The sequence below is a fragment of the Salmo salar genome, chromosome 16, assembly GCF_965601325.2.
Source record: "Salmo salar chromosome 16, fSalSal1, whole genome shotgun sequence".
Lineage (NCBI taxonomy): Eukaryota > Metazoa > Chordata > Actinopteri > Salmoniformes > Salmonidae > Salmo > Salmo salar.
The window spans coordinates 5,821,125-5,833,669 of record NC_138306.1 but is presented as its reverse complement, the minus strand read 5'-3'; the positions used below and the strand labels follow the sequence as shown (position 1 = coordinate 5,833,669).

General features: G+C 45.2%; 1 protein-coding gene across 6 annotated transcripts in view; it reads right to left on the bottom strand.

The window, feature by feature from the left end:
- LOC106573078 (non-muscle caldesmon) overlaps positions 1 to 12,545 on the bottom strand; it is a 67,191-nt gene that overhangs the window by 22,585 nt on the left and 32,061 nt on the right. For 3 of the 6 annotated variants that reach the window (XM_082962476.1, XM_082962478.1, XM_082962479.1), the window contains exons 1-2: positions 9,326 to 9,604; positions 8,460 to 8,565 (exon numbers count right to left, since the gene is read on the bottom strand). In XM_082962476.1, coding sequence (XP_082818602.1) covers positions 8,460 to 8,533 — 74 coding nt within the window. In that variant the 5' untranslated portion in view covers positions 8,534 to 8,565; positions 9,326 to 9,604. Of the gene's footprint in view, positions 1 to 8,459; positions 8,566 to 9,325; positions 9,605 to 12,545 lie in introns of those variants that run through there. The other 3 variants (XM_014147750.3, XM_014147753.3, XM_082962477.1) reach the window with 2 other exon arrangements.

Sequence of the window (12,545 nt, the reverse complement as noted above, 5' to 3'; positions counted from 1 at the left end):
CAGGTTTTTAGATTAATTTTTATTATTATTGTTATTTTTTTTACGGAAATGTCACATTTACGTAAGTATTCAGACCCTTTACTCAGTACTTTGTTGAAGCACCTTTTGCAGCGATTACAGCCTCGAGTCTTCTTGGGTATGACGCTACAAGCTTAGGACACCTGTATTTGGGGAGTTTCTCCCATTCTTCTCTGTAGATCCTCTCAAGCTCTGTCAGGTTGGATGGGGAGTGTCGCTGCACAGATATTTTCAGGTCTCTCCAGAGATGTTCGGCTATGAAAAGCCAACTGACATTTACTCCTGAGGTCCGGACCTGTTGCACCCTCTACAACCACTGTGATTATTATTATTATTTGACCCTGCTGGTCATCTCTGAACATTTGAACATCTTGGCCATGTACTGTTATAATCTCAAAAAGGCACAGCCAGAAGAGGACTGGACACCCCTCATAGCCTGGTTCCTCTCTAGGTTTCTTCCTAAGTTCCTGCCTTTCTAGGGAGTTTGTCCATGCCACCGTGCTTCTACATCTGCATTGCTTGCTGTTTGGGGTTTTAAGCTGGGTTTCTGTATAGAACTTTGTGACATCGGCTGATGTAAAAAGGGCTTTCTAAATACATTTGATTGATGTTCGATTGGGTTCAAGTCCGGGGTCTGGCTGGGACACTCAAGGAATCTTGTCCCGAAGCCACTCCTGTGTTGTCTTGGCTGTGTGCTTAGGGTCATCGTCCTGTTGGAAGGTGAACCTTTGCCCCAGTCTGAGGTCCTGAGTGCTCTGGAGCAGTTTCATCAAGGATTTCTCTGTACATTGCTCCATTCATCTTTCCCTCAATCCTGACTAGTCTCTCAGTCCCTGCCACTGAAAAACATCCCCACAGCATGATGCTACCACCCCCATGCTTCACCGTAGGGATGGTGCCAGGTTTCCTCCAGACATGACGCTTGGCATTCAGACCAACGAGTTCAATCTCAGTTTCATCCGACTAGAGAATCTTGTTTCTCATGGTCTGAGAGTCCTTTAGGTGCCTTTTGGCAAACTCCAAGCGGGCTGTCATGTGCCTTTTACTGAGGAATGGCTTCCATCTGGCCACTCTACCATAAAGGCCTGATTGGTGGAGTGTTGCAGAGATGGTTGTCCTTCTGGAAGGTTCTCCCATGTCCACAGATGAACTCTGGAGTCACCATCGGGTTCTTGGTCACCTTCCTGACTATAGTCCTTCTCCACCGATTGCTCAGTTTGAACGGGCGGCCAGCTCTAGGAAGAGTCTCGGTGGTCCCAAACTTATTCCATTTAAGAATGATGGAGGCCACACTGTTCTTGGGGACCTTCAATACTGTAGAAATATTTTGGTACCCTTCCCCAGATCTGTGCCTTGACACAATCCTGTCTCTGAGCTCTACAGACAATTCCTTCAACCTCATGGCTTTGTTTTTGCTCTGACATGCACTGTCAACTGTGGGACCTTATATAGACAGGTGTGTGCCTTTCCAAATCATGTCCAATCAATTAAATTTACCACAGGTGGACTGCAATCAAGTTTTAGAAAGTTATTTCTGTTTTTATTTGTAATAAATTAGGAAAAATTTCTAAAAACATGTTTTCACTTTGTCATTATGCTGTATTGTGTGTAGATTGATGAGGATTTTTTTTAATTTAATACATTTTAGAATAAGGCTGTAACGTAACAAAATGTGGAAAAAGTCAATGGGTCTGAATACTTTCCGAATGCACTGTATATACACTGAGTGGAAAAAACATTAGGAACACCTTCCTAATCTTGAGTTGCCCTCAGAAAACTCAAAATGGTGCACCTGGCACCTACTACCATACACCGTTCAAAGGCTCTGAAATCTTTTGTATTACCCATTCACCCTCTGAATAGCACACATACACAATCTTTGTCTCAATTGTCTCAAGGCTTAAAAATCTTTCTTTAACCTGTCTCCTCCCCTTCCTATACACCGATTAAAGTGGATTTAACAGCTTTCACCTGGATTTACCTGGTCAGTCTATGTCATGGAAAGAGCATGTTTTGTACACTCAGTGTATATATACTGTACACTACATCACCGAAAGTATGTGGACACCTCTTCAAATGAGTGGATTTGGCTATTTCAGCCACACCCGTTGCTAACAGGTGTATAAAATCGAGCACACAGCCATGAAATCTCCATAGACAAGCATCAGCAGTAGAATGGCCTTACTGAAGAGCTCAGTGACTTTCAACGTGGCACCGACATAGCATGCCACCTTTCCAACATGTCAGTTTGTCAAATTTCTGCCCTGCTAGAGCTGCCCCGGTCAACAGTAAGCGCTGTTATTTTGAAGTGGAAATGTCTAGGAGCAACAACGGCTCAGCTGCGAAAAATCGTCTTTCCTCACTACCGAATTCCAAACTGCCTCTGGAAGCAACTTCAGCACAAGAACTGTTCGTCGGGAGCTTCATGAAATGGGTGACCATGGCCGAGCAGCCTCACACAAGCCTAAAATCACCATGCGCAATGCCAAGCGTCGGCTGGAGTGATGTAGAGCTGCCATTGGACTCTGGAGCAGTGGAAACGCGTTCTCTGGAGTGATGAAGCACGCTTCACTATCTGGCAGTCCAACGGAAGCATCAGGGTTTGGCGGATGCCAGGAGTACGCTACCTGCCCCAATGCATAGTGCCAACTATACATTTTGGTAGAGGAGGAATAATGGTCTGGGGCTGTTTTTCATGGTTCGGGCTAGGCCCCTTAGTTCCAGTGAAGGGAAATGTTAACACTTGAGCACACAATGACATTCTAGACGATTCTGTGCTTCCAACTTTGTGGCAACAGTTTAGGGATGGCCCTTTCTTCTTTGAGCATGACAATGACCCCATGCACAAAGCGAGATCCATACAGAAATGTTTTGTCAAGATCGTTGTGGAAGAACTTGACTGGTCTGCACAGAGCCCTGACCTCAACCACATCGAACACTTTTGGGATGAATTGGAACGCCGACTGTGAGCCAGGCCTAATCACCCAACATCCGTGCCCGACCTCACTAATGCTCTTTTGGCTGAATGGAAGGAAGTCCCTGCAGCAATGTTTCAATATCTAGTGGAAAGTCTTCCCAGAAGAGCGGAGGCTGTTATAGCAGCAAAGGGGGGACCAATTTTATTTTAAACATTTTATTTCACCTTTATTTAACCAGGTAGGCCAGTTGAGAACAAGTTCTCATTTACAACTGCGACCTGGCCGAGATAAAGCAAAGCAGTGAGACAAAAACAACAACACAGAGTTACACATAAACAAACGTACAGTCAATAACACAATAGAAATATCTATGTACAGTGTGTGCAAATGTAGAATAGTAAAGAGGTAAGGCAATAAATAAGCCATGGAGGCTAAATAATTACAATTTAGCATTAACACTGGAGTGATAGATGTGCAGATGATGAAGTGCAAGTAGAGATACTGGGGTGCAAAAGAGCAAGAGGGTAAGTAATAATATGGGGATGAGGTAGTTGGGTGTGCTATTTACAGATTGGCTGTGTACAGATAGTTATCGGTAAGCTGCTCTGACAGCTGATGCTTAAAGTTAGAGAGGGAGATATAAGCCTCCATCTTCAGTGATTTTTGCAATTCGTTCCAGTCATTGGCAGCAAAGAACTGGAAGGAAAGGCGGCCAAAGAAAGTGTTGGCTTTGGGGATGACCAGTGAAATATACCTGCTGGAGTGTGTGCTATGGGTGGGTGTTGCTATGGTGACCTGAGTGAGCTGAGATAAGGCGGGGCTTTACCTCGCAAAGACTTATAGATGACCTGGAGCCAGTGGGTTTGGCGATGAATATGTAGTGAGGGCCAGCCAACGAGAGCATACAGGTCGCAGTGGTGGGTAGTATACGGGGCTTTGGTGACAAAATGAATGGCACTGTGATAGACTACATCCAGTTTGCTGAGTAGAGTGTTGCAGGCTATTTTGTAAATGACATCGCCGAAGTCAAGGATGGGTAGAATAGTCAGTTTTACGAGGGTATGTTTGGCAGCATGAGTGAAACTCCACATTAACGCCCACGATTTTGGAATGAGATGTTCGACGAGCAGGTGTCCACATACCTTTGGTCATGTTGTGTGTGTATACACACACACTCAATGATTTACAGATGCTGGGGAGGAGAGGAAGTGCGCAGGTTTTCCGAATGACAAAGGTTGCTCAGAGATGAGAGAACCATCAGTATTTCTCTTCAAGAACACAATCATACTGTACATACTCATGTTGATATGTTACAGATTATAACAATTGGGGGGGAGAGAGAAAGAGAGAGAGACTCAAGTTGTCAGCTCTGAAATAAAAACAGCAGTCAAAACATTCCAGCGTCTACAACGTGTCCTCGGGCCCAGGCCGTGCTGCAGCGAGGCTCTGTGTGTGTGAGGCTGCACAGGAAATGCAGGGCAGGAGCCAGATTGTGAGAGAACTGCAGGCCCGCCCTTCAGACCACAGTCAGAGCAGGGGCTGATGGGACTTCAGTTAATACTGAAGATACAGCACATCTAATGGGCTGTAGTTTCATCCATGAGCAAACAAACAATGCGCTGATCGTTATCTTCTTCATAGAACAGAGAGTGCCCTATAAAGTGATCCCTTCTCACAGTCTCCTGTACCCAACAATACAGATGCTGTCATTTACAGCCTATTTATTCTATTCGACTGTTGAGGGAGATGTGACACTTTTAGATTGATACTCACGCTCCAATTGGGAATACTTGGTCTCTTCTGGACATGTTTTATGCCAAGTCTACAGTATAAAGACAGACTGAAATGTGACAAATCTGTTCTTTATTCTGCAGAGACGCTGGGATTTTGAAGACATCAACTCCAATGAACTTTTCCGTTTGATCAGTCCAGCACACGCGCAGCACTACAGACGTTTTCACACACTGCGATTGCAGAACACCACTGCATTATGGTGGCCAAACTCACAGCTAAACTACTGAATCGCTCTCTTTCTCTCTTTCTTTGCACCCGTTCTATTCTTTCTCTCTCCCTCTCTCTCTCACACACACACTGGCGGTGCTTCCTGCTGAGCAATAGAACCATTCCTCTTCGCTGGACGAAAGCCTCTAGATCCAAACTGACATTTAGGCGTGGTCACAGTGGCAGCTTAGATGATGCATTGCAGTAATTCGTGACTTTGTCTGGGAACGATTGCACTCACCCTTCAATTCCACACACACACACACACACACACACACAGGCTAGTTGCTGGCTGTGGTGCCTGGGCAATGTCTGCTAACAGTAAACTTATCCCCTAGATCTCTAACTCATACCCCTTTTTCTACAGCATACTTTGGCCTGAGTGCCAGATTTTTCCACCATCCCCTTTCTGTCTGTTGAACTTCGTCCACGGGTAATAGGGGCAACAGAGCTAAAGAGATGGTGCATTTTGTAGTATTTAAAATGCATTTGGGCCAAAGAATCTACTCTACATGTGGTCATCATCATGAACTAACTGAACAACAAACATAGTAGCATTTGCCAGAGAGGCCTAATATCTGACTCTAGAGCCTTAAGTTAACCAATCAGTTTGATGTCCTGGGCACGACTATACAGGAAAGAAGCTAACAATCCAGCAGACTACGCCAACATGCACTGTTGTACATAGGACATTACAATCAGTTTCAATATAAGAAAAGTTTTTTTAAATAATTTTTTTACTTTATTTAACGAGGCAAGTCAGTTAAGAACAAATTCTTACTTACAATGGTGGCCTACCGGGGAACTGTCGACTGATTTCTACCTTGTCAGCTCGGAGATTCGATCCAGCAACCTTTCAGTTATTGGCCCAACGCTCTAACCACTAGGATACCTGCCGCCCCCGAGGTGAGCTGGGTATCATCTGGTCTCTGTCAGCATTGTCCTGTACAGTCAGCAGGAGAGGAGCTGGGCGGCTGCATCCCAGACCCACAGGAGTGAGCTCTGACAGGGGGCAGAGCTAAACTGCAGACTGGAGACGCACACACACACACACACACACACACACACACACACACACACACACACACACACACACACACACACACACACACACACACACACACACACACACACACACACACACACGACGGAGGCCTGAGCTCTCCAAACAGCCCAGCCAATCTGTTCACTAATGAATGAGCAAAGCAATAGAGCTCATTAAGCAGTCATCACTTCAGCCTGCCGCTACATCCAAGTCTTCTGTCTGTGTCTGTCTACTACACAGGGCCTGCTGAGCCAACACATGGATATGCTCAGACAAAGACAGACACAATTACAGTACATATACTGTGCTTTCACACATACACTCACACACATGCTTGGATCCATTTTTCGAAACAATGGTTCCAGAAAGGATTCTTTGGCTGTCTCCATAGGAGAACCCTTTTTGGTTCCAGTTTAGAACCCTTTTTGTTCCAGATAGAACTATTTTGGGTTCCATGTAGAACCCTCTGTGTAAAGGGTTCTACATGGAACTCAAATGGGTTCTACCTGGAACCAAAAGGGGTTCTTCAAAGGGTTCTCCTATGGGGTCAGCCGAAGAACACACACACACACACACACACACACTCAAATTGTACAAGCGCAACTGGTCATTATCTGTCTACAAGCCCATATATGGCTGCTGGACTATGGGAGGTACAGGAGGAAGGGAAAGTGCCTCATGACTCCGCACAATGTAAACACTCTGCATACCACGGCCTCGACAGTCTCATTCAAACAAACCTCTAATGCTGTTAATATATTCTCTATAAAACATCCATAATACTGCATTCATGAGCATGACAAAACCACTCATGTTTCTGAATGTTAGATTATAGCAAACGTAAATATTCACAGTAAAACCAGATTTCCTAAACAACGGAAAGTGTAACGGAATACGTAAGGTTTAATCATAAGCAGAATCGATTAATTGCCTGCCAATGGCGACACAGAACAAAATGGACATCTAGGCAAGCCTGCATTTGTTCAAGTTAGAATGACTTAGAAGCTGATGTAGAGTGATGGTTGCCCATACAAAAAACAAACAACAGTACCCTATAGCAAGCAAGGAGAGATGAGCAACCCTAAAATCTGAAGAATGGAAGCATCTAGGAGCCAAAAACAAATCCACTGCCAAAATAGAACATTTATAGAGTTTGTTTGTTTGTGTGCAGTAAGTCAGTCAGTCAAACAGTCAGGTTTCGATTAGAATTGGACACCACTGAAAATAACCAATCAGTTTGATGTCAGGGGATAGGCTGTCTGGAATGACTTCTCATGTTATCCTGTGTGTGCATACAAGTGTACCTGCATGACAAAAGATACAATAAATACTGACTGAGGTTTACAGGTAAAAATGCCCAGTGAGAAGGATGAATTTGGCAAAGAGATCAGAGAACTCTTACTGGGTTCAGATGAGGCAATGGGCTTAACTGGAGGAGAGCACACATTTGGGCTTAAAGCTCATCCACTCCTCCACCATATTAGATCAAATCACATTTTATTTGTCAAATACTTCGTAAACAACAGGTGTAGACCATCAGTGAAATGCTTACTTATGGGCCCTTCCCGACCATGCAGAGAGAAAAAAAGAGAAATAATAACACAAGGAATAAATACATAATACATTTGCTATATACACGGGGTATCAGTACCGAAAATCCATGTCAGATCATCCGAGTTCTATCCACAGGAACACATCTATTCTTTTTTCTTTTTTTACCCCTTTATTTCCCCAATTTCGTGGTATCCAATTGGTAGTTACAGTCTTGTCTCATTGCTGCAACTGCCGTACGGATGGCGAAGGTCAAGAGCCGTATGTCCTCCGAAACACAACCCAACCAAGCCGCACTGCTTCTTGACACAATGCCCACTTAACCCGGAAGCCAGCCGCACCAATGTGTCGGAGGAAACACCGTACACCTGGCGACCATGTCAGCGTGCACTGCGCCCGGCCCGCCACAGGAGTCGCTAGAGCACGATGGAACAAGGACATCCCTGCCGGCCAAACCCTCCCCTAACCCGGACGATGCCGGTGCCAGTTGTGCACCGCCCCATGGGTCTCCCGGTCACGATCGGCTGTGACAGAGCCTGGACTTGAAACCAGGATCTCTAGTGGTACAGCTAACACTGCGATGCAGTGCCTTAGACCACTGCACCACTCGGGAGGCCCGAACACATTTATTCTGATGTCATTGCTTTGTGGGGTTTTAGGTCGGGTTACTGTAAAGCACTTGATTGATTGAATAATGATTGACTGAACATATGGCATAGTAACAAGTATGCATACATCCATCCTACCTTAATATGATCACACACACATCTGTAGAATGTACAGAATGATCATGGCCTCACTGAACTAAGCAGGTGTGTGTGTGTGTGTGTGTGTGTGTGTGTGTGTGTGTGTGTGTGTGTGTGTGTGTGTGTGTGTGTGTGTGTGTGTGTGTGTGTGTGTGCGCGTTAGACAGACAGGTCACTCACTTCTCTGCCTCTAGACGCATTTGCTCACGCCTCTGCCTCCTCAACTCCATGCGCTGGTCAAAGTCGTCATCCATGGTGGCCTGGGAGCGTTTCTTCTGTGTTCAGACTGAAAGAAACCAACATAGACCGGTGAGTTTACCATCATTACACAACTTACACAACTTCTATGCCGTAAGACTCTGTTCAGTATGCTGAAATGAGGACGTGCAAAAAGGTTTTCATTGAGGCCGTGAGGGAAAATGCCCTGTCTGTAGTGTGTGTATGCCAAATCTAGCCTCAACACTTTCAGTATGTTTAACTCTTGTATTTCTTTTGAAGTCAAATGACATAACCTTTGACCTTACATCAGAAGAACCCTGACAGTGACATCATTGGTGATTAAGTGCTTGTAACTCATTCACATTAAGTAGCATGACACCGTAAAGACCTGCACAAACATTTGGGTACTTAAAACTGCTGCGGCATAACCAACCCCTGCTTTTCTTAAATCAGACCTCTTAGTTGTCACCCCTAAAGCCACAAGAAATATCAGAAATAAAGATATATAAATATAAATCAATAAAATATCAATAAATAATATAAATACGATGAAATATCATAATCATTATCATCATCATCATTCCAATCACAATTCTCTGGGACGAACTAGGCTAACTGGGATGGAAACTCTACCAAACAAAACAAGCACAAAGTAAAGAAAAAAAACACAAGATAAGCTCCCCAGTCAACACAGAAACACACTAACATTCACTGGACATGACTCGAAGTAGGACCACCCAAGAAACATTCAACACTCAGCGTTATGACATTCCCTGGCTCTCTATGGGCTACTGAATAGTAGGAAAAAACCCATAGCTATACAATACCTTAGCTGTAGTGAGTAGCGACGCTTAGGTTTAGTCCATGGGCAGCACTCCCTCCTCTCTCAGTATATCAACTCTACAGTCTGGTTTATATCTCAGCTCTCTCTGCTACAGCACAAAGAATTCCTGCTTGCTCTTTCAGCAACTATAACTACCAGAAAAGGCAAAGCCTGTCTCTTCCCTCTCTCCCTCTTGCTCAGCCTCCCTCCCTCCTTACTCTCTTGATTGCTCCCTCCCTCTCTCTCTTTCTCACTCTCTCCTCCTCTCTCCTTCTTGCGCAGACTATCTTCCTCAAACTATTTTCTCTTGTTTTGCCTTCTCCTTCTTTTCACACGCTCCTGATGTCTCTTGCCCTCTCTCCCTCTAGCTCTGTCTATCCCCCTCTTTTTTCTGTTTTTTGTTTCCATCTCTGCCTCTCTCAACCCCTCTTTCCCTCCACCTTTCTCTCTCTCTCTCCTTCTCTCCCTCTCTCACCATTCTCTACCTCCCTCCTACAGTATCTACATTTTCTTTTTAGCCCGCTTGTGTTTACAGAGCTGTCACTGGTTAGCTAAACTCAGCAGCGCTGGTTGGAATATGGTGTTAAAGGCAGGCAGGCAGCAGGCAGGCAGGCAGGCAGGCAGGCAGGCAGGCAGGCAGGCAGCAGGCAAGCAGGCAGGCAGGCAGGCAGGCAGGCAGACAGGCAGGCAGGCAAGCAGGCAGCCAAGCAGGCAGGCAGGCAGGCAGGCAGCAGGCAAGCAGGCAGCCAAGCAGGCAGGCAGGCAGGCAGCAGGCAAGCAGGCAGGCAGGGAGGCAGCAGGCAAGCAGGCAGGCAGCCAAGCAGGCAGGCAGGCAGGCAGGCAGGCAGGCAGGCAGGCAGGCAGGCAGGCAGGCAGGCAGGCAGCAGGCAAGCAGGCAGCCAAGCAGCCAAGCAGGCAGGCAGGCAGCCAAGCAGGCAAGCAGGCAGGCAAGCAGGCAGGCAGTCTCCTAGATTGTTTCTTGCATTAAACCAGAGGCCTTCACTTCCTCTGAGTGGCCAAAACTACCCGGCAACTTATTTTCCAGCCCACAGAGTGGACCAGGGTAGGGGCAGAGACAGGAAAGACACAAACATGCCAAGAAGATACTGTACGGCCCCAGGACAGTACTATGCAGTGTTGCAGATGGTATTCCCTCGATCCACTTCCTTCCCTCTCCCTCTCCCTCTCCCTCTGTGCTGCAGAAGCCATTGTCTATGGCATTCACATAATGCCATAATGTCACTTTGAGAAAGAAAAACAAACTGAAATATTTTAGCATTTACAGCCTTGGTTTCGGACTTTTTCAACTTTTCAAAAGTGTGTGGGTATCTATTTTTCTCATCATGAACACACTTATCTTGCCAGAAAGGGGGAAAAAAAGAACATCTGAAAATGCATTACATATCGTAAAAGTAAATAACAAACGATATTAAAGAGATAATATTACAGTGGGTATCTCTGCCAAAACACATTTACTAAATATCTATAAAACACTGTGTTAGTTCGTGATAATAAATCTGTATTTAGGATGGTATAGCCAGGCAGGCCAGGGGTCATTTAGTGAAGTGCAGTCTATTATGTAACACTGTAAGCCTGTAAAAACCTTACAACTTACAAATGACAAAACTCTTACTGGCTGGCTGATAGAGCTCCAGGCACGACTCCAACACCATCATTAAGTTTGCAGATGACACAACAGTGGTAGGCCTGATCACCGACAACGACGAGACAGCCTATAGGGAGGTCAGAGACCTTGCCGTGTGGTACCAGGGCAACAACCTCTCCCTCAACGTGATCAAGACAAAGGAGATGATTGTGGAATACAGGAAAAAGAGGTCCGAGCACGCCCCCGTTCTCATCGACAGGGCTGCAGTGGAGCAGGTTGAGAGATTCAAGTTCCTTGGTGTCCACATCACCAACAAACTAACATGGTCCAAGCACTCCAAGACAGTTGTGAAGAGGGCATGACAAAACCTATTCCCCCTCAGGAGACTGAAAAGATTTTGCATGGGTCCTCAGATCCTCAAAAGGTTGTATAGCTGCACCATCTCGAGCATCCTGACTGGTTGCATCATTGCCTGGTATGGCAACTGCTCGGCCTCCGACTGCAAGGCACTACAGAGGGTAATGCGAACGGCCCAGTACATCACTGGGGCCAAGCTTCCTGCCATCCAGGACCTCTATACCAGGCGGTGTCAGAGGAAGGCCCTAAAAATTGTCAAAGACTCCAGCCACCCTAGTCATAGACTGTTCTCTCTGCTACCGCATGGCAAGCGGTACCGGAGCGCCAAGTCTAGGTCCAAGAGGCTTCTAAACACCTTCTACCCCCAAGGCATAAGACTCCTGAACACCTAATCAAATGGCTACTCAGAATATTTGCATTGCCCCCCACCCCCTTTTTACACCGCTGCTACTCTGTGTTGTTATCATCTATGCATAGTCACTTTAACTCTACCTACATGTACATATTACCTCAACTAACCGGTGCCTCCGCACATTGACTCTGTACCGGTACCCCCTGTATATAGTCTCGCTATTGTTATTTTACTGCTGCTCTTTAATAACATGTTACTTTTTTTCTTTCTTCTTCTTCTCCATATTTTTTATAACTGCATTGTTGTTTATGTAAGTAAGCTTTTCACTGTACGGTCTACACCTGTTGTATTCGGCGCAAGTGACTAATACAGTTTGACTTGATTTGATTTCAACTGAGATCTGTCAGAGCAGCCCCATTTCTTAAATTATACATCACAATAATAGCTGAACATGATTTGACGTACAAATTTGATGATTCTACGTTCATAAGTGACTGACTGACTTAGGCTGTTCATTGGAGGTTGTGATGTTCAGAGAGAGTCTGCTTCCACTGTGAAGAGACTTGATTGGCAGATACAATAATAGAGTAGTCGACGAGGAATAAACAGATGCTGAAAGAAATGATTTATAGGCTAGGGCCTTCAGCCTTTCATTGAATTAATCAGCTGGAGTACGTGTGTACTTCTGACATGAATAGACCAGCCATGCTTTGGTAATGCCAGAACCACAACACTGGAAATAAATGGACACTTATTCCTTAGTGGTATTGTATCTTCAAAGCTGTGTTGTCCGTAGTAGTAGCTAATTTATCAAATTCCATCCGTTACCTTCAAAGAGTTTTAATAGCATAGACAAATAAGGTAATCACAACCTGTTATGGTTTTGTAAAGTACCTGTGTATGTTCATA